We start from the raw sequence: 23,287 nt of genomic DNA on the forward strand, positions 1-23,287 counted from the left end.
GTTTTTAATGTTGTGGGTGATTGTTGTAATCTTGCTTTGTGGTGGAAACATTAATCTGTGATGGAAAATGCATTCATCTGTGGCGATAGAGTTCATTACAGCTGTGCTCTCCTCCAGAAGATAAACTGTGATGTGATGGCGGTGTCACATCCACTGAATTAAATTTGCTTATGTGTTGATGATAATGCCAACTAACACAAACTAACATTTCGCCTGGGTCCCCCCCTCCAAGAATCCCTCACCTTTTTGCTCCCTGATAAATTACTCGTGATGAAAATATTTTGCCTCTGAGAGCTGCACCGACACATCCCTGTAATGCCTCAATCAGTGATTACATCTAATCGCTTTCATCTAAACGTGTTTGTACACTTTGATGCTTGTGCAAAAACTATGCGCGGTTTGCAGCGACGCCAAGTAAACTGAAGGAAAGCCGGCGTCCTCGGAGGGTGTTGGGTTTTCATCTGGTGACTTTAAACTTGCATGGAACAGCTTTGCTCCTCTTTCTGATCTTTGTTTAAATGATTCAGGAGTTTTGGTACAACCTAGACATAAACAAAGGGAATGAATGGTTTAACTTATTCAGCAAAAACAGGATTAAACCTGCAGAGCACGACATTTGCTTTGCTTGACTGGCATTCAATTCTTTAGCATTGTGGTTTCGCTTTCCTTTCTCTTCCCCGATAATTGAATGATAAGCAGCCTGGACTGAATACAGGTTGGCATTAACACTGCATTATTTTCTGGCTATGGTGACATTCAGCTCGGTTTGTTGAAATGAAAATGAAACTCTTACACATACTAATGTTTGCTCTTTTGAAGAATGAGCAAAACAACACACTTCATTATCATTGCCAACACAAAACAGCATTCCCCTCCCTCCTTATTCTAAGAAAATCATTAGATACTTTCTGTGAGTTGGCATAAAATATTATGAGCAATCATAAAAATAAAAATAAAAAAAAAATTGCTTTGTGACTTATCTCTATGCAAAACAGCAAGAGTTAAACACTGCTTGTGTAAACCTCAATATATTAAAGAAAGGCATGTGCAGACAGAACAATGTATCAGAGCTAGCCTAGGAAAAATGTCATGAAAAACGCATATAATAAGACATGGCCCATTCCGTCCAAGTTCACTGGCACAAGAGCTACCTAAAGGTGATAATAAGCAAAGAAGAAGGTGAATGATTTGAGTTCCTTTCATAACAGACTTTCCGCCAGGACTTAGAAAATCTCCTGTGATTTCAGAGTGAGGAGATAGTGACAGCGCCGTAACGATCAATGTTTGACAGAGCAAGTCAGGTTTGTGGTTTGATTTGTGTGATGATGAAGCGTTGATAGTGATCTGTGTGCCCACTTTACACAGATCACCTGTGTAAACACCTGATATTTATGAGGTGAGCTCAGGTAAACCCAACCTTTCTGCAATTTGTAACCCCGCATCTTACCAACACTTTGCCCTTTTTCAGCAAGCTACCTACATTTTGGGGACAGCGATTATCAAAATATATTTGCCTGATTGTTGTTAACATTTGAACTGTTTTTACAAACATGATGTGTGTTGCTACTTTGGGTAGGGTAAGCTGTATTTAAACATGTCACATAAATGAAACATATTTTGCGGCGTACAAAGTTTCCCCTGAACGACTGTGACTTGCACCTTATTTTCTGAAAAATGAATCACTCAAACCAGCCAACGATCGTCTCCATTGTGAGCACATGAGTCAAGGTTATTTAGTCGTGTGCGCAGAAGGCAAACTGTCTGCAGGTTTTCTTCAACAACACAAACAACAGTAGGTGATTTCACTGATTAGTTCCTCCACTTTGGTTAATCACTGCAATTACAACAGCACCGCGCCTGTAGAAAGCCTCTACTTAGGTATTTGTCTCTTTTTTTCTGATTTAATTATCATCTTGCCTGTTCCATTAGCAGGTAAAACACAGCTTGTAAAAAAAAGTGGTGATTAAAGATGTCGCCAGTGTGTTACAGTCTAGCTGGAAAGGGCCAATGGGAGTTGTGTTCTGTCTCAGCACAAGTGAGCATCAGAACATAGAAGACAAATATTCTGCCCACTCTTTTACAGTAAGATTTTTTTTTAACTCACCAGGTATAGAGAACCAGCTCAAATCAGAAAGTCAATTAAAAGCAATTATTTTGACTGCTTCAATTCAAAAAAACTTATTTAATAAATAGACTCATTACACATGTTTATTTTCAACTAATTTTCACGCTGATTCGTAAAAACTGAAAATTAAATTACTACTGCATCTATGCAACGTGGCCTGGATCCATTTCTCATCTTCCTCTTGACAATGCTCCACAGATTTCCTGGGGGGTTTAAATAAAGCAAGTTTGCTGACCAAGTAAGAAAACAAAACACTATCTCATGCATGGACACAACAAACTTCGTAGGGATATTAAGCGAGGTGGTGTTAGTTTTTGGGCAGTGTGAGCTGGAGTCAGGTCTCTTCATTGTCAGCAGAGGACATCATGAAGCGACCTACAATTTCCTTGAAGACCGCTGCTCAGACTTTGGACTTGAAATAAAACACACACCTGTAGCTCACATGACTCTGAATGATGCTATCTCCAATACAGAAGCCTTTTAAAACAAGGACAACTTTATAACGCCCTGGACACCACAGCCTTGATCTTGTTGCTTGTGAAATATTTTCTACCACAGTTTTTCCCTCCACAAAACTTTCTACCAACACTCCATGAACATCCCATTAGACGCACGCATCTGTACAGTATTGCTACTAGTAAGTACATGTGCTTACTAAAGTCTGTGAGACAAGCCAAATATGGAGGCTGTTGCCAGTTCTTGAGAGAAAATGCCTGTGTCACTTGTAAAAACACAGAATACCTTACGGAGCTGAAGTAGTGGCAGAGTACATCACAACTGGTTGAGCTACATGGACAATCAGACCGTCAGTGAGCCAGTCAGACAGGCAAACTAGTCCATCACATCATGCCCAAAAGACCACTGACCCAAACAAACTCATGCTCTGGAAAAGATCTTGACAGCTGCTGTGCCTCAGTAGGTATCCTCCCTCCTCCTCCCACCCCCAAACAGACTATCCACAAATATCTTCATCAGATTTCTTTTTTTAGTGATTCTATCCACATGAACTCAGCTTTCTTGAAGTCTAAAATATTCCAACTGACAGCCACCCTCTTATTAATTTTTCTCCCTGTCAGTTATCTGGAAATCAGGCACCAAACTAGTAGGCATGGAGACAACTAGTCTTACAGTTCATTGTGCAGCCCAATAAAACACTAACCGCTCACTTAGTGATGGGCCTTAAACCAGGCAGCCAGTCAGCCGGTGAACCCGTCAGACTGTTGAGTTTGTGCTCAGGGAGCATGACAGTGTTTCAACACACCAATTACTGCGAGACAGTAGTAAAGCTGTTTGGTAGCCTGGCACTCAGCCACGATATAAGTACCACTATCGATTTACGGAGAGTCACAGTAAGCGCATGATGAGAGGGAACAGCGGTGCATAAGGGACAAAGATCCAGAAAGAAGAAGGTAAAAAAAAAAGAAAAGAGAGAAAAGACTTTCACTCATTCTGTAAGCGTCATGATGCAAACAGACGGAATAAAAACACCCGCTTGTTTATTGCAAAAGAAAAAAAAGTGCTGGGCGACGTAGGAAACAAAGATAAAAAGTGTCAGGTCTGCCTCATTTCTACTCCTGGCTTCTCTTTTCGTTAGGGAATAGGTAAGAAATGCAGAAGAAAACAGGAAATGACTGATTTTGAACCAAATATGTAAATGTGCAGAGTTAAACATGGAGAACTCAAGTAAAGTGAGACTTTCCATTAACAGAAAAGAGGCTTGATTTACTGCTGTGTAATTTAAGGAATTTTGAAATACTGTGCAGTGTAACACAAACACATCAACTCAATATTCACCTAAAGGCAACTGTTTAGAACATAATTTGATGTGTATTTTGTCGCTCCAATCTGTAAACAACTCATTCGTAAAACAGTTCAAAGTTCAAAAATGCAAAAGTAGGAATGCACTAAAAACATGTCCAGAATTGGAAGATGACAATGGTGATCAGTGCAGTAGTAAATCATGCATCAACACTGTTTCACTCTTGATTTCTATCAGCATCTCGAAGATGATCCAAGTAATCAGTAATGCTTTAGAAAATGAGAAATTCAGTGTATCAAGATGTTCAATCAAATCGTTTTGGATTTCTACAAAAACTTCTCTTCACAACAATTATTCCTTCCCTGGATGGCCATGAGATTTAACAAGGCAGTTCAAGGCTATTTTACCCAGCTGCTCTTTATTCATTGGTGTTAAAACAACGCTCCCAGACTTTGGCAAAGATATCCCTGTCACCTAACTACCAGTTTTTGTTTGTAAAATTCAGAAATCGAAGTTGGTGTCACAAGCAAAAAGATGCAGAATCTTTTAGAGTTTTTGCAAACTGAAATTACAGCAGCACATCCTGCAAACACTTCCTATTTCTGTAGGTTTTAAGACCTTTGCCCAAAAAAAATAGACTCCAGAGAAAACTCATTTAAGATGAATACTCACAGCCAGGAGTATCTGCAGTGAGGAATGAGCCACTTCTATGAACTCAAAGTTCATAAGACAGTCAGATATAGATATATATCGGTGGTCCTCCGGTGCCCAGGAGGGAGGAGGGGTGATCGGTGTCACCCTGCACCCGGGGCCGTTCTCCATCCACCAGGAACGATGCATGGACAGGTTGAACGTCAGGACAAGGTCGGACTCCTAGGGCAGACAGACAAAAAGACAGACGGGCAGACGGTCAGAGACAGACAGAAAGAAGGTGAGTTGAATTACATCCTGAGAGAGAGAGAGGACAGAGCAGGCTGAAAGTCAGAGCAAGCTTTAACCGTGGCTTAATCAAACTGGATTGTGGGGGTTAGTACTAAAAATAGATGTGGAATTTATAATTCTAATGATGAAGGATAACTGAGATTAGATTTGAATCATGCGCCGCCACATACATTAGGTCAGGGAAAAGGGAAGAATAATGGTAGGAGGTTAGAGGGAAAAAAAAGAAGAAAAACAGATGAGAGCTTGGTTTGGAGATTATTAAAGGCTGTTTTCCAGGCTTTCAGTCAAAGAGAGAAGAGAAGGTTTCTGTTTTTGGTGTCACGTAAGGGTCAGAAACTGAAAGGCAACTGCTTTTGGTTTGAGGCACAAGAAGATTTATGCAGAAAACTGAAAACCGTGGGGATGAAGAGGTACATTATGGTTGGTGTAGCAGCTTTTGCATGGTGACAACAAAAAAACCCAAAGAAAATCAACCATTTAGACCGATACTGAATTCTCTTCACAATTAACACTCTCAATTAAAATCATAATTTGGTATCAAAATATATTTTTGGCACGAAAGTAAACAAAGAATGTAGTAAAGACAAACGCAGTGCTGCCCCTGCCCAACCTGTTGCTGCCCTCACGGCAACTGTCACGCATATTATCCATCTTTGATCAGATTTTAAAACAACAATGGAGCAATCTCAATCCGTCATTTTGGGCTATTTCAGTTCACACAACTGGCTGCTTGTTGCACACGCACAAACATTTTTAACTTGATTAAGTGCAATTGTTTATTTTCACTGTTTACATGTAGTTACTGGGATGAGAGTTTGTGGTTTTAGTCACTGCAGAGAAAAATATCTTACAATCACAGCCTGGCTTTGATCAATGCCAATAGTTCAGAAAAAGAAATAAGTCCCCGTTTTGTTTTTTTCTATGGTTCCATATAAAAGACAAAATTGGTAATCATGGACAGTCTGTCTCTTATGAAAGAATAAAAATGTCTTGCATAGAATATATGCAATTGTAGTCAAGCTACCATATGTTATGTAGCTCTTAAGGTTACAAATGGACATAATATGTGATTTTCTTATAATCATGCTTTGTAATATTTTATTAAACCACAGGAAGTTCTTCTGAAATTACAAATCAAATTGTATGATTACGTTCCCATTCAATCTTTTTAGGTGGAATCGACTTAAAGAAACCCAACCAATTAGCGAAGAGTGCCAAATAAAGCAAAATAACAACTGAGTTACCAAAAACGGTTATTCCAGATTAATGGTAGAAACAGACATCAAACATGTTCAATCAGCTATTAACTGAATGAAAGGCCTCTCTGTTCTCTAAAGTCATGCTGAAAGAGAAGAAAAATGACATAATATGATATAAAAACCATTATGAAAGCCATAATTTCTTGTGTTTTGCCATCAAAATGAAATTGCTTTTTTGTTCCTAGAAATTGTGCCATTTGTGATAAAACTGTAGCCTGCAGCCACTCTCCCATAAACGTGGTGAAGTTGTAATTTTTACTGTCACGCTCGTATACTGTCACTCTATTTAAATTACTCATTCGAGCTTTAAACCTTTGAAAGTGAATTTAAGCAGTGGCGGCTCCCGGTTACTTTCAGAGGGCACTGCCTCACTCTTCAGATTTGTTTCGGGCTTCACCTCAAACACACTTGACTCTTTCACCTTTCTGCAACAGCCTCCCTGTTTTCACCCCAGTTCGCTTTCTACTCATTTGCATTGCAGTCTATCCTTCCCTCTCTTGTCTTTTTCTTCCGAAGCCTCTCTCTATTTCTGTATAATGAGTAAATGCCTCATTAGCACAGGGCTCTGATTAATGCCATCTCCCCTTGTTGTGCTCCTCTTTTTAATGAATAAAGTCTCTGCAAATTTCTCCCCTGCTCTTTCTTTGCCATCACTCTTCCTCTGTCTGTCACTGGCTTCTTCATAGCTTTTCTCCTTATATTCCTTCCTCTCTCTCATGTCCCTTCCTTCCTTCTTTCTCTGTGCTCACTCTCTTTTACTCTCTGTTAAAAGGGGCCAGGAAAGGGGTAGTAATTATTTCACTAAGGTATTATCCATCAGTGCTTACCTAATGAGGCTATTTAAAAACCACACACGCACACACACATGCAAACAAATGTATTCCACAGTTAAAAGCTGAATTTGGCAAAATGTCATTAAGGTCAGGCGGGATTCAGTGCTGCTAATTCTGCTGTACACTCTTTATTTGTGAGTGTAATGAAAATGTGAATAGAAGAAGAAAAGTGCCACAACTTGGTCAAACTGTTCAGCATTTATTTGTTCAAAACCACCTGTAGCCCACTGGGACAAAAAAAAAAAAAAAGCTTCTTAAGAACAATGATTTTAGAAACATTTCAGCCTGCTCAAAAATATACAGTTTTTCTGATAAATAAAAATCACTTAACAAAAAAAATAGGATTTTGAAAAATAAGAAGGGAAATTGGCTAAAATCAGTTGAAATAACTCACTCACTTTACCCAACTGAGTGAGGTAGCTGCTTGCTAACATAAACCTCTACTTCTTTAAAAGGCTAGTTTAAAAGAAAAAAAAGTTTAGGAATAATTTGGTAAAATTTCACTGTGGTCCTACTGCCATCTGCAGAAATATATTACATTACCCATGTTGTAGGTCTGGGCATCTGTCTTAAATGCTTTCTACATCAAGCTGTGGTCATTGCTTATGTCTTTCCTTCTTGTCATTGCATTTGGTCACAGTTGGTTGCTATTTTTCCTTTTTTTTCAAACCCTACAGAAGCAGCAAAGGTTTACTTAGCTTCAAGACATTGTTATGACTTTGTTTCCTGACAAAATTAATATTAGCGGTTTTGCATATGTTGTGGGTTTGTGCTGTTATACAGAACTGGAAGAGGGTGTACTTTCCTCATATTTCACTCGTCCCAATGCAATTACAAAATGCTGTCTCCAACTCAGTCATTTTTATTGTGTCTGTGCGTCACCAATGCGAGGATCAAAGCAGAACAGGCGGAAATTTGATATTTGCAATATATTACAAATTAATCTTATACCTCACAAATATGAAACCCTGCAGATATTGAGAGATGTAGCAATATAACTCCTTTACCAACAGTGGGAAACAAATTAAAAAGCAGCTGAGCCCTGGCAGAGATGTATTGATCCTATTTGTTTGAATTTGTGATACAAGGCGGATGAAGTCATAGCTCTAAAAACATCTTGAGATTAATTTGTTTGGTGATTTATAAACTGTTGGGATTCAGCTATAGGAAAAATATATTAGCAAACACCATCTCTAAGTACTGTAAAATAATCTATCCTTCTTCTTTCTCCTCACACTCCCCGTAACACACACTATCTATAATTTCCCGTGTGCCAGTGGGGGATCATGCACTCATGCTCTCAGGTCTTTGTCTCTGACTGTGGGCTAGAACTGCTTCAATGAGCCACATCTGTTTTCGCTCTGCCTTCCTCCTCACCTCTCCCTCTCTTCATGCCTCCGGCCTTCTCCCTCCCCGTCTACCGCTCTCTCTCAATTTCCCCTCAATTTCCCACCTCCGTATTTTCCTTTGTCTTCCACTCCCAGGAGGTAGAAGAGAAGAGGTGAAAAAAGACCTTTCAGAATGGTCTATCATCTGATTGTCTGATAGTCAACAAGGGGAGAGAAGTGGCAGCATTTTAATCATGCCTGAAACCCCGGAGCGCGGGGTCAAGCAATTACTGTATAAACAAATTGAAAATAGAGGAAAATCTAATTTTCTCCGTGTGCATTCCAGCTGGAAGAACTGTCCTAAACACGTGTAACCCTGGAACACATCCAGATATGGTTTTATGATCTTTGACAACATGCTCCTATTTCATTTTTCTACTCAAAGAATGTGTTTCAAAATAAGACAAATTTGTGACTGACTTTTCTTCTAGCAACTTGTTACTTATTTGTACTTCAGTAAAGGAGTACAAATATTCCTTTACTGTATTTGTACAATACCTTTACTGTGTCAAATAACTACACAACTGTGTTTGTAGTTTGCAGACAGATTGGCGATGAAGTTGTGGAGAGTTTTAAAGCATAAAGATGAGATAAAATATAATAACATGTTTTGAATATCTCACAAAGCGCTGTTCAGCGATCGCCCAAAAATCCAAAGAGTATGGAGCAACTGCGTCCAGAGCGAGACATGTCCATCCACTTACACTGACACGCCCATTACCCAGGTTAGCTTATCTGTTGATAGAGTAACTTCAGGTTTTGCACTCTGTGGTAGGTATTAAAAAAAAAAAAAGTCCATTTGAACTGATAAAATCCTTATCGATTCTAACATTTCCCTTACTTTCTCCTGAACCCATTTTTAAAAAAAATATATCTGTATTTTTATCTACTGCATTGTCTGTTTTTCCTTCATATTCTTTCTCTCCGCTGACTCTCTCCATGTGTTTGTGTCTGTGTTATTTCACACCAGCACAATCAGTCACGGTGCATCTCACTACATTGGTTTTCGATAATTTCCCATGGGTGTTAGATGAGGTCTTAACCCGTAATGCTCGAAGCACTTCTCTCGTATCAGGTTGGTTGGGGGGGGTGGAGGTGTTGACGAATTGTTTGCGGCGTTTGTCTCTGCAATTTTGCTGGAGGGTACATAACGATGAGGTCTTAACCCTGACCTTATCCATACCAAACCCATTACCATGTCTAATAAAATGCTCCAACGCAGCCATTCTAATGTCGTCAATCTTTTAAATGGGGGAACAATTAAAGCACTCCAGAGACACCCAATTTTTATGAAGGGCAGAGGTTGTGGAAAGAGGTCGCTTGCCATCCCTCCAATCGCATTTAACCCATTAAAATGCGATTTTCTAGTGCTACAAAGTGGGTTATGCAATAAATCTGAATCCTTAAAAAGAAAATCTAATGTCTGCTTGTTGTGTCTGAGAAAATGTCGACATTTCTCTGATCCACATTTTTTTTTTTTGGTGTTTTTTTTTGTGTCGTGTGAATTACAAATCACAAGACTGCCAGAGGCTTTACATGGATATCTGATTTACTCCAAGAAGGTGCAACTAATGTGTGAAGAAGGTTTAATTTCTTGGAGTTCTTAACAAAGAACAAAAAAACCTTTTACCAAAACATTCAAATGTTGGTCAGAACTTAAGATTTACAGCACTAGACAAGATATCTTTGCTCCTCAAAGAGAGGACATTTTAGTGAAAAAATTTACCAGGAGGGATATTAATAATAATAAAATGTAAACATTTTTAAACTGAAAAGGGAGTTAAAGTTTCTCAGCTAAGGTTTGCATTTCAAGCTGAATGTTGAAAACAATGTGACAATGCAAAGCGAAACGAGTCATTTTCCAGCTTCAAAGAAATAGGCCAGAGGCTAATACTTTAAACTTTGGTGAAATAGTTTCACCATCTTTAAATCAAAGCCAGAGTAAACGGCTCAGTCCTTAATCCGATTTTGTACCTCAGATCTGGACTTTAGATAGCGATTTACTAATTTTGAGCACAATAGTGAAATTAACTTCCAAATTACTATATGGAAGTGGATAATTGATTCTGAAAATATGCTCTTGTGCATAATTAACTCAGCTCACTTCCTTGATATCTTACTAAAACATAACTTTATCCACTTTACTTGAGAATATAAAAGGTGCGAGTTTCATGTCACGAATTAAACATAAAACATTTATAAAAACACGTAGTCAAAGCTGAAAATAAATCAAAATATTAAATAAATAACAAAAAAACAAAACAAAAAAACAATAGTTCCTCAGTAAAATTAACTACCATTTCTAGTTAATTACTGTCATTTCCAGCGATGTGGAAAGATTGTGTAACCTTTTGAAATATCATAACCCATTTTTACAGCCATGCCTTGCAAGAATGTATTTCAGGCCATCACGCTCTTCAGATTGGGAATAACAGAAACTCAGTCACGAAGTGGAAGGAATCATAAAACGACTGTGTGGCTTCGGTGAATGCTGAGGTGCGAAGGTCTCCCACTCTCTGCAGTGTCAGTACCTCTGCACTCTTCACATGGCCTTCATATTGTCTCATAATGGTGCAAAAAGAGCAACAGTGAAGACATTTTCCGCTGAAGAGACGAGTCATATCACTCCTCTCTGTCTGGCAGTCCAGCGGCAGAGGCTGGGTTTGGCAGTTGCCAGGAGAAAGGATTTTGCCTGATTATTCTGTGTAAAGTTCAAAGTGTTTTGCAGAGGGGATGTTAGCGAGGGTCCACTGTTCAGGAGCTGGGCTCTGTGTTTTAGTCCTAGTGAAATTAGCTTCTTTAGTTTCAGCACAACAAGATATTTTTCACAGGCAGCCTGTGTTCAACCCCCTTGTTCTCTCACATCACAGCAAACAACGGATATCCAAATGGAATTGCCAGCAACAGGAGCTCAGGGCTCAAATGATAGAAATTAGCTAGTAGAAAAAGGTCCCGGTAGAGAGGTGTTGATGTAGGGGGGGAAAAAGGCAATTTCATGCCATGATTTCAGCAAATGCATCCATTGATCAAACACGGTCAGGGTTGATGGATTAACTCGGTGAATTGGGGTGGATGTTTTAACTAGAACGCCTGTGATTAAATGTGTGGGATCCTCTCATTCATCGTCTCAAACGGCAGTGCTGAATGGATACCCAGGGTTTGGGGGCGCGGGGGAAGTTGGGGTAAAGTAAGTAGCTATTAGCATTCAGACTGGTCCCAGCTATCTGTTTTTGTTTTTTTACCTTCCTCCCAGGATAGAAAGACTACGGTTTGCAGCGTGATCATATGGCGTCATATATCTTCAGCAGTAGGAAACTGACAACAGGCATTGAAGTTGATATGAAACCGATATGAAAGTTACTTTTGATTCGTCTTTCCTTTGACATGTCAGATGAAAACACCTCTCTTAATTTTTTTTTTTCTTGAGCAAACTTTCAGTTTCAACTCATTGTTGTTTCAAATTCCCATCTCTTCCTCATTTTTATGCAGCTTCTCTTCCAAAACAAATCACCTTCAATAACTCTTATCACACCATCGCCTGTCTAAACTTTTCTGACGCTCTGGCTGCCACTGATGCCACTCTTGTTATAGACACCTTTTCTTTATTGTCTTTTTTTTTCTTCTTCTTTTTGTAATTCACCTTTCCTATCTTTGCCTTCTTGCACTGTGCTCCTCTATGTCCGACTGTTATTATCCATGCCGGGGTGGAAGTTCAATGTCATTTTGAGTCTTCGACACGTCGACGCGAGTACGCTCACTTTTCCTGTGATATATGCAATAAATAACAGCTTAAAAAAAATAAGAAAAAAAAAAAAAACACGCGCATGCACACGCTTCACATGTTCACACTTTTTTGTGCTAAGGATTTTTTTTTTAAATCATGTGGGACAAACCTCCCACCTCGACGGTGGATGACTGACAGCTGAGCTGGTGTATGCATGTATGTGTCCATGCGTCTTCACCCGGGTGCCATCCGACGCCCAGAGGGTGGCTACATCTTTAATGTGACACATTGGACTCGTGACAGTTAGCTGTCTGACAGTGAGCGCGTATACAGTGTGTGTTGCATATGTGAAGACATGCGTGTGTGTGTGTGTGTGTGTGTGTTGCCAGGCTTCATTGACAGTAGCTCTACATCCACCGGCTCCTCTCCAAACCTGTCAGGCATGCCACAACAGAAATCTTTTTCAAGATTAATTTTGTGGCGACGCTGCTATATTAGATAGTGGGGTCGCGAGTGACCAAGGATGGGAGTGTGACAGACTGATGTGGTGTAAATCTTGGGCTTAAACTCAAATTACTGTCAAGACAGGGGGGCCCACCTTATCTCGCCTCTGGGGCTCCAAGGGGCCCCCATGGAAAGTGGATATTACATTAGATTTGAAGCGCCAACAAAATACCGCTGGTTTCAAACATGAACTAACATTAAATCTAGTCACATTAAGTTGTTCATCGAGAAATTAAGTCAAAATATACACCAAAACCAATTTCAAATATCCATCCTAGTGCAGATAAAACTTTTTTGGGAAACTAAAAAACGAAACTGAGTCACAGAGTGACACTATATTCCTGGTCATAAAAGTGACCAGGAATATAGTGACTATTATGACTACTTCTGGATCATAATGACCAGAATATTAATAAATGTGCTCTTTGTCAAAAAACTATGGAGGGTATGAAATGGGTTTTTGCTCTTGGTTTGGCACTTCATAAATTTCAAGAAAGAATATATGACCTTCACTCTGGGTTTTAACAATGAGAGATGCCTCCGACTGAAAAAAGGAAGACATGAAAGACAAATTTAAAGTGAAACATTTTAGAAAATCTAACCTTTAATTTAAGCACCTTTTCCTGAATAATTGTGATACCAGGACAGACAGACAATGACTCATCCTGAAGAGAAACAATCCGCTCTCCTCAAACCCACTTGGCTATTTTATTATTTTTTTTCCCGTCACAATGATCATCTTTCTGTTCCTCCACCTTTGCTTCCGTTTGTGGAGAAGATGTCAGGAGTGTCTGACAGATTTCATGAATACTTTTGGCTTTGTTGTTATGCAACGAAACAGAGAGGATGTTTGAGGCTCACTGATGAGACATCAGTCTGTCTGGGGAGAAAGAAAAAACAGAAAAGAAAGAAACACACAGCAGCCAAAAGTCTCATCATGAATTACAATTAAACTGCATCCTATGGTTACCTGTAATATTTCCTGTAACGCAACACGGATAAATGCTTTTAGGGATTTGAATCTGGGGCTTGAGGCGTTCTCTCCGATTGCAAACAGGCTGATTATTGCTCTGATAAAAGTATGCTGCTGGAGCTCGGAAACCGAGTCTGTGTATCAGGTCTATTCATGGAAAAGAGAGAGAGAAAAAAAAAGAAGAAAAGAAAGCAGGGCGTTTGCTCTGAAAATAGCATCAAAGCAACATCACTAATCCAAGAGTCACTGATGAAATGGCAAAAATCAAAGCAGCCTCAATTCGTTTCATAAACAAATGACAGATCTTTGGAAGGAAGAGAAAAATGGAGGACATCACTTTCATCATAACGCTGCAATCAAAAACAATTGGCCCGAGTGAATAAAGTCGTCAAGTCATTTATCTGCTGGCCATCATGCAAAAACCTGCATTATCAGCTGCTGCTGATCATATATGGTGGTGCCGTCGTGACGGGGAGCGGATCTCCTGACTGTCAGGTCTCTGCAAAAGGAAGGAAGTAGAGCCGAAGCGGGCGAGAGATGAAGAGGTGTATGCGACAGACTCACATGGCACTTAGCGCAGAAACATGAAAAAGACTTGATTATAGGTTGAGTAGAGGGAGGGAAGGAATGAATTACGTCGAGATGAAGAGAGCAACGCACAGAGAAGAAAAGAGGAGAGAAAGAGAGGAAGGCTGATAGAGATTTCATTTACACCCCAGGATTCACCTACTGAATACTGACAAGTCAGTGCAATATGCATAAATTGAGAAAAGACTGAGAAAATGTCATGTCACTTTGACAGTGAATGGCGTTTATGAGGAATAAATGAGATGTAATCCCCAGGTAAGGCCAGAAGTTTACATACAATATAAAGGCATCACCTTTCTATCGCTAAGTCGGACGTAAAATCCGACATTTAATCTGTATCTGGTAGCCTTTGAACAACGTGATTTAAGTCAAAATATTTGGGATGTCCTTTCTCAAGCATTCCACAATTTAGCTTGCTGGAACTTTGGCCCATTTCTCCTGTCAGAACTGCTGTAACTGAGTCTGCTTTGTCAGCTGCTTGTATCGTTCACATCTATTCAACTCTGCCGGGAAATTCTCTATCAGGTTAAGGTCTGCGCTTTGTGATCCTCCCAAACATCGTTTTTATTATCCCCGAGCCAAAATGCAACCATTTTAGGTCCATGCTGACTTCCCGGCTGATTATTTAAGATGTTTATTTTTTCCACATAATGTTATTTCCTCGTGATGCAATCTGTTTTGTAAAATTGCACCAGACCGTCCTGCAGCAAACACCCCCACGAGGCTGTCGTATCTTTACTTCACTATTGGAAAGTTTGTTTTTTTTAACTAAACTTTTTTCTTCCTGAACTGTGTGATAGCTGGACGTCACCATGGTGTTTATGCTTGTCTATAATAAAAATGAATGTGCCACCTTCAAATATATCTTGAAATTGGAGTTCACAATCTTTATTTTTTATTAAATATTTGCCCCAAATTTTCAAGTCTAAGAATGTTCCACACCAAAGCAACATACAAATAAACTGCCTAAAATTACGTCTTTGTCACATATTTCTTCTTTACATTGCTAGACTTTAATTGTTAAATGCAAAAATAAATAAAAGTTTCTTTTGTACAGGAATTTCTGTCGGCTTCCAGTGTCGAAAATATGTCAATCTCTAATGTAATAAACACATCGTCTTCCAACAGCAGCTGTGTAAAGTTCAGAAAACCATTCTGCTATAGTGGGATTTTCTATAGCGATAAAAAGATAATCACTCCACAGCCAAATGTGTTTAATGTGTGACTCAGTGCAATATTAGCCCCCAGATCAGTAAACAAACCCAGCATCTGGAGCTGGTCTGTGCGTCTCACGCTGCACAGCAGCTGGTGGAACCAGTCAGAGTAACGAGGGGGGTGACTGGGACTTTGTGGCCCCCTTTTCCAACACTAACTGGGTCAAGGTCTTCGAGTCCTTGAGCGACAAACAGCCTCTGGTCATTAAAAAAAAAAAGCTGTTTGCCGTCTGATCTGGGCGTGCTTGACTCTAATTGGTCAGGAGATAATTGATAAATGTGTTGGTAATTAACAGGGTGCTTTGCTGTTAATAAAATCCACATTTTGATTCTGGTCAAGGGAGATAAAACCAATTTCAAATCACTTTTGTAATTTAACACCAGAATGAATAAACTGGCTCATACTGACTGATATGATTAAGGGGAAAAAAACAAAAAAACCCAAAGCATCAGCTCTCTCACTCCAAAACAGTGAGTTTTTTTTTCTTCTTATTTTTATTTTATTTTTTTACAACTGCTGGGCAATGAGGAGAGTAAAGGTCTAAATGTCATTAAAACTTGAGATCAATGAAACACAGACAGAGGGTGTATGGCTCACTGTAAAACTTTTAGGTACTGTCTGGATGGCAACAAAACTTAACAAGGCTCGCAGTGCGTGTGTGTGTGTGTGTGTGTGTGTGGGTGTGTGCGTGTGTGTGTGTGTGTGACTGTCAAAGGGGGGAGTGAGTCTATCGACCCGGGGTCGGCACCTAAGAGAGAAAGAGCTGATAAAAAAAATAAAATCAACTGCAGCATTTACTCAAGTCCCGACAAATCGTGGTTATGATTGGAAAGAAGGGGGGAGCAATAAGACGAAGAATAAGAATGATGTGTGTTTGGGAAATGCAATTTGATGCGATTTAACAAACCAATAAGAAACATGTCACAGAAGCAGAATGAAGTAAATCGCTGAAAATTATGGTGGGAAAATCTTTGTTCTTTTTTTTTTTTCACAGCGCAGCGCAATCAAACATAATCAACACACTCATCCACTGATTTTGACTCTTTATGGAGGTACTGATTGTGTTAATCCACTGTCAAAGTTGATTAAACTTCAGTTAAAATAAACATGTATTGTGTTGATAAAAAGGAACTCCATCCCCTTTGAGTTTTAGACGTCAAAACATCCTCAAAATTATCCAGTTTATACCAGATGTACTAGACTCAGTGTGTACAGTGAAAACACAAGAGACTGCAGAGTTTTTGTTACTGTTAGCCACTGAAGACGCCAGTGTGTAAAACCTAATTACATTCTTTGATTTAGCAGCGATAACTTATTCTGATGGACTTAATCTCTTTACAGCAGTGGCAGAAAATAGTGTCACTCTTTACAGTAGATGTAGTTTTCTGTTCTCATACACAGGGATTTCATCTAAATCCAGACTGATTGATGGGTTTTGATGTTCATCTGCATCTGTCTACAGTATAAAATGAGGTTTCAGAAAAATGCTTACTGCCGTGACTCTCCTCAATCTGAAAACATTTCCACAACTCATGTTTTATGTGGTTATAATTCATCCACTTCATGTGAAGAATTCAGCAGACAGTTATGTAAATCAAATAAATCTTTGTCTGCTGTTGTGGAATAATTGACTTTATTGCTTAAAGTACTTACTTAGTTCAAATGTCTAATCTTCCTTGATATTTCCAAGGTATTTCCATAAATCTAATATGTATTTATTCATTAAGTCTCTGGTTTGTTGTACTTTATGTCAGATGGATTTCAGAATGACATCATCGCTCTCTTGTAAGCTCCGGTGTTGCAGTCGTTTCTATGAAGTAAAATTATCATGAGCTTTATTATTTGGGTGTAGGTCTACTGATCTACATTTTCTAGAAAAAACACGCAGAAACTGGCTTTACCACACTAATTGCCAATATAAACACTAAAGAAAATGATTTTTTTTCTTTTTTTTTTAAGCCGATCCTAAATCGCTGTTTTACAGTAACTGAACTCTCACACAGTGTGACGTCACCTCTAACGGTAATAGAAACAATCAGTAATGAAAGGCTGATGAGAAGATTCAAAAAAAGAATACGCTTAAAGTTGAAGAAAGGTTTATTTGTCCTAGTTGGGCAAACCACTGTGGGATCAGTTGTCATTCTAAGCCCGTAGAAGGTGATTCAAGGTGTAAATTAACACATCTAACAGCTGGATGAATAAATGTGTCTAATCTAAAGTAGCGCATAAAAGCAGAGTCTGTCAAAGCAGCTAGAGATGGTTTCCAGCTAAAATCAAATGACTTTTCCCATTCAAGGACACCACTGTCATCTTTATTCAACACGGGGGCTTAATTATTTAGAAATGATCTTTCGTTAGAGCTATCGGTGCTGCTACACTGAAGCATAAAGGCAACCTTTTGAAATTTACTTGAGCCGGTGCCTGCTGCTCTCACAGGTACACAAAATATTTAGCAACAATAAAACACATGGAAATCCAGAGCTTTCAGGAAAAGGCAGATTTCAGTTTCAAAAATAATCAATGATCATTTTGAGCCAAATGGTTTTGAAAAAAAATTTTTATAAAAAAGCCTTATGGTCTGGCAATCCTGAGCTATAATGAGTCCAATCATATTTGTTATTTCATAAAATGCACCTACAGAGCAGCACATCACTATATTTGCCTTCACTGGTAAACATTGTAATTGTTTAAGGTGACAGAAGCAGAATATGACATTTAGTGATCCAATGAGTGGCAAATATGAGGAGAAAACAATAAGACTGAGTCCTAAATGTGTGTCCTGTTAAATCCTGCTGCGAAAATCCAGAACTTCATTGCTCGGCTGTGTTTGTATTATGTGTTCAACTGGCTTTCAACTTGAGAGAATTATAAACAATTTTTACTTGTTTTTGCCACTAGTTGACCAGGTAACGCAAATGTGGAAAAAGAAAAGAATACTCTCACAAAGAGCCATATTATGCATAATTTTAGCAGCACACAAGACCTGCTGAGTAATTTGGTGTTGGTGACAGCAGGGTTGTTCAGGTGATTGCCCACGTTTGAACAGATTGTCTCAGGAAAGTGTTTACTGCTTTCTGGATAACGGCTGCAGCAGAGAGGAGCAAGACATACGAGGGTGAGGAACAACTCTACTTAAAGGAATCAATGCACTGCTGGGCTTTTCCCTTTCATAGGAATTTATTGACTAGTTTGAACTCTGCTTTCTAATCAGGATGTCTTAGATTTCGCCTCAGAAATTTCTCAAACAACAATGGCAAAACTCGGCGAGAGTTGTTCTTATTCCAGACGTGTGCGACAGAAATGTTTCGACAAGAAAGAACGAAAGAAAAAAAAAAGTTTGCTTACTCTGGACAGATCTCCAACCTCCAGGTAAAAACAAATGATGAAAACATTCCAGGTCATCCAGACGACGAGCCAGGCTGCATACTGCGCACACAGAGGGAGACACACGGAGGAGAGAGGAGTCAGACACAGAAAAGAAGATCCGACAAGCTGTGGTTTGGCTTAATTAAAAGGAAAACATGGTCACGTCTTGCTTGTGGAGCGAGTGAGATGGAGGAAGAAGTAGAAGAAGAAAAAAGAAGATAGAGTTTCTGCTTTTGATGTTATTAAAATGCAAGACAAAGAAAAACAACAGCAGAGAGCGCAACCAATCTCCTGAATCAAATCCGACAGGACGAGAGAATGGATGGTGAGTTTCTGTACGTGAAAAAGAGATTTATAGGACGGAAAGAAGAACAGAAAAGATTTATACAGCTTCTATCGTCTGAGTCATCTCTCTAAGCATTGTCTGTAAGAGTAAAGTCGTTTCTAGATTGAGGTCCTCTGGGATAAAAAAGATCCTAACATTAAAACTGTGACTTCAGGATCACTCAAAATCATAATTCTTAAAGCAGGGACCAGTATTACTGAACAACAGGCTTTTGATAAATTCATGATATAGCTTACTGTGTGGGTTGTTTTTTTTTTTTTTTTTGTCGAGTGTGCAAAACTTACCCCAGTGACATATTTGGGCCTGAACTGAATGGTGCCGAACAGGCCCAGGATTACAACAATGATGTGTAGGAAGTTGGTCAAGATGGGAGCCCATTGGTAGCCCAGGAAATCGATCACCTGGCGCTCCAGCACGCTAACCTGTGGGAGGGACACAGGAGACTGTTAAAACAATCTGATAGCTGTGAAACGATACCATACTGATTTACATAAAATGTTGAAAAGGCGTGAGTCAAAGAACGGAAACTGAATCAACATTGAAGTTAAAAGGAAGTGGTGTCTTCTGCTCAACTGTGTTTGATTTTAACAAAGTTTCTAATAGGTTATAGTTTCAAAATCACAAATATAGTTGGTCAAAAGTCTGATGAACAACACAGCAAACAAAAAACGGTGTAAATGGACGGTCAAAGTGGCCAGAACCAAACAAAGCATCTGAGTAGACAGCTCCGTCAGGTATAGATAGAAAGAAAAAGGTTCTTCAAAAAATTTTTCCAGACTTTTGCACACCTTTTTTCAAAGTCCATTTGATATCCAAATGGGCCGGCTAAACTCAGGAAGAAGAGCAGGTCAAATAAATAAAAAAAAAAACAAAATTGCCAAAGATTGTATGCTCATGTTTGGATTTAAACCACCAACGTCTTCAGTTTTGATTCAATCTTATGCTTGAATGATTCATAGGTCAGGGATAAGTCTAAACAAAATAAAAGTAAAATAAATTTTCTCTGAAAACAGTCTTGTGCAAGACCACTTAAAATAATGAGAAGAACTGCAAGCTCCTTGGAAACAAGATTTAATTAAATCAAGCACGACTTTTTCCACTATTACTGGGCAGCTGACTTTCAACGCACTTACAAAATCACAAAGACCATTAGGCCAACATTTTATCACAGGCATACACACAGACATATACTCTGACTTAAAACTACGAGGAGGTTTTTAGGTATGTTTCTCACAAGTATCCCATGAGTTCAGAAACGTACAAAGTTTACCTCTTTTGGTCAAGACAGAATAAATAAAGACGACTTCGCTGCTATTAAGCTTCTCGCTGCTCCACAAACTGATAAAACACATCAGAGTCAGATTTTTGTGATTTTTATGGCCTTTTTTATGATATTTTGTTCGGCTCATGATTTCATTCATACTGCTTCGGTTTGAAGGGAAGCAATCTCGGGTCAGGATGCCAGCATCACTGTACTTTACTGTGGGACATTTCACAGCCACGTAAACCAGTTTCTGTTTTGTCTTTTAATCCATTTTTAAGGCACCTTTGCTTTCTGTAATGCTGCCAACATCTTCTCAAATTATACATAATAAAATCTGATACATTTCTACAACCAGAGATCTATTTTTTTTTTTTAAAGACTGATATTCTGACATTTTCAACCGTTTGAAATGTCAGAATGATTTTGCTTGGAAAGTTTAACTTTATTTCAGGTAATAATATTCACTATTATTCAACTTAAGTGTACAGTTAACATAAATAATGCTGAAATGAAATGAAAGGTGTTTCATCAAAGGGTTTTTACATTTCTTCTGTTATTGGTGAATCAAATAAAAAACAAAATACACAACAATATACACATCACAATAAAAATATACTGTATAGTTATCAGAAATAAAAAGCGCATGCAGTTTTTTTATGTGCATTATGTGTATTAAACTTCAAAATGACAACACAGTGTTTGTCTTTTTAATTATAAACAGTGCAGTACAGAAAAACAGTACAAATGAGTAACAGTGCAAATGACTGCGAAACATTTACCATGACTTCAATAAATTTAGACATACACAGACATCTTTTCGATGACATATTCTACTTGTCACATTTCAACCTAATTTTTACATTGTTTAAACCAAAAGCTCTATTTAATGTAATTTGGCCCCAAGGGGTTTGTTGTAGGCCTACTTTTGCACTAAATTTCAAATACATGTGCACCATTATTATGAAATCCCTCAAGAAGAAGGGAGATGTTAATCAGAATATACCTTGAATCCCAAATGCTTCATTGTAATGAAGTAAATTGTAATCAGCTGTGCGTACATTGCTTTCAAGCGCACAGTGTGGAGTGAGCACAGTGTTTGTGTGTGTGTGTGTGGGTGTGTGTGTGTGTGTGTTTGGGATTATTATCCTTCAGTCACTAGAGCCTCATGCTGAGATGGTTAATGAAGTCGGTGCAGCGCTGCTAGATTTATGAACTTCCAGACACAGGGAGAGGGCGTTATCGAGGTGACGACACAGAGAAACAAGAAAGACGCAAGCGGAGAAAATACAAAACTAACTTTAACTTAAAAAAACAAAAGAGAGATAATGTTATTCTGAGTTATCTCTATTCTCTTGGCACACGACTTTCTGCACGAATGAGTCTAGAGAGCCCTAATGTGAGGCCATATGGTAACACTGCAGCCAAATGGAAAACACACACACGCGCACACACTTTGTGTCTGAATACAGAGCGATACAAAACCAATCAGATATGAGTTTTAATTACAAGGCAGTGATTGTAGGAATTAAAAGAGGAAGAAGAAGGTGGATGAATTATTCTGTTTGGTGTGGTGACATATGTGGATCCATTCCTGTGGGTGTGTGTGTGTGTTTCCATGTCATGGGAGGTCTGTTGTGCTTGCACTTGACAGCACCTGCTGTTACTGGACACACTGGGCCCAGCTGGCACCACAGAGTGCACGGCATGCGTGTGTGTGTGTGCGTGTGTGTGTGTGTGTGTGGGCAAGGAAGGAAAAAGATAGAAAAGACGAATGAGGGACATTGTGCCTCTTTGTGTGACTAGCCTTTATGCGCAGGCTCTCTTTCTCAGCTTCTTTGTGTGCTTGCTTCATTGTATTATGTGGAAGTGTGTCCTCCTATTGACAATTATAAAGTGCTGCAACTGTGTGCCTCTCTCGCAAAGCATGGACACACACACAGAAACGGAGGCCATTAGAAAAAAGTCAAAGGCCTCCCAGCCCATTACAGAGGCCCCCGGGTCCTCCCCCACTTCTTTCATCGCCAATAATATAAACAGTCTTCGCTCCAGCTGGGGATGCATTTATTTACTGGCAATGCCCCAAAATAACTCTTAAGCTACACAAAATGCAAGAGCGGGGGATAAAGAAGATGTTAAGGTGATGGATCAGTTATGACAAAACTAAATGTTCCCCGCTGCAGATTTCTTTAACTTCGGCTAATATAGGAACATATAAGAGCAATAACCCAACCATCTGTTCCTCTGAGTCGCACTCATCTTTTCACGTGAAATTCTCATTACATGGCTCAGCTGCCAAAACAACCAACATCAGCCTCCTCGGTTTTGTCGTTCTTTGTTATCCGGCCTCTCAGTTCTCCTGACAGACACACATAAAAAAAAGAACAAAAGGAAGAAAGAATGAAAGCATGCTCACAGGCCCCCTTAAGTCGGCATCCTTTGCACCTATCAAACGACTGGAAAGCTTTGAATAAAGTGTGAAATCGCCTCGGTTTCCCTGTAACATTAAATCCAAGAGGAAACGGAGGGAGGGATATAATGAGACGTCTATTCGGTAGCAGCAGATACATTAGCAGATATGGTAGGTTTTCTGCCATACATGCGGCTGATGAAAGACTGTGCGGTGTACAGGTGGCGCTTCAAGCTGCCTTGCATGGTCCTGCGGGATCTGCTGCGACTCACTTTGAAGCTGCAGAGAGAGATGTTCATTTCGGCGCTGTCGCTCGGAGCAAAGCTACATTAAGCTTGTCCTGCGCTGCAACCGAAGAACCCACCAGTGGACATCGTGTGTTCCAGGCAAAAAGATTTAGAAAGATGGCTGAATTTCACTGTACATATTTCCAAATGCCTTTGGGAGTTTTACTCGGTGTATCATTGTTTAGTATGAGCGTGGTTGAGAAAGCAGAGAAGGACTTGGTATGCCGCCTTCAGTCAACCTGCTTACCTTCACACTCTTTTGCTGGCTTGAATAATGCACACTTCATTATGGAGATCATTTTGTTTT

At 39.2% G+C, this 23,287-nt stretch overlaps 1 protein-coding gene across 3 annotated transcripts in view; it reads right to left on the reverse strand.

Moving 5' to 3' along the window:
* nkain2 (sodium/potassium transporting ATPase interacting 2) overlaps positions 1-23,287 on the reverse strand; it is an 88,039-nt gene that overhangs the window by 25,204 nt on the left and 39,548 nt on the right. For all 3 annotated transcript variants that reach the window (XM_055044383.1, XM_055044385.1, XM_055044384.1), the window contains exons 2-4: positions 19,307-19,444; positions 18,656-18,736; positions 4,557-4,757 (exon numbers count right to left, since the gene is read on the reverse strand). In XM_055044383.1, the coding sequence (XP_054900358.1) occupies positions 4,557-4,757; positions 18,656-18,736; positions 19,307-19,444 (420 nt within the window). The remainder of the gene's footprint in view (positions 1-4,556; positions 4,758-18,655; positions 18,737-19,306; positions 19,445-23,287) is intronic.

This window comes from Poeciliopsis prolifica, unplaced genomic scaffold, assembly GCF_027474105.1.
Source record: "Poeciliopsis prolifica strain line A6 unplaced genomic scaffold, Auburn_PproV2 SCAFFOLD020, whole genome shotgun sequence".
NCBI lineage: Eukaryota > Metazoa > Chordata > Actinopteri > Cyprinodontiformes > Poeciliidae > Poeciliopsis > Poeciliopsis prolifica.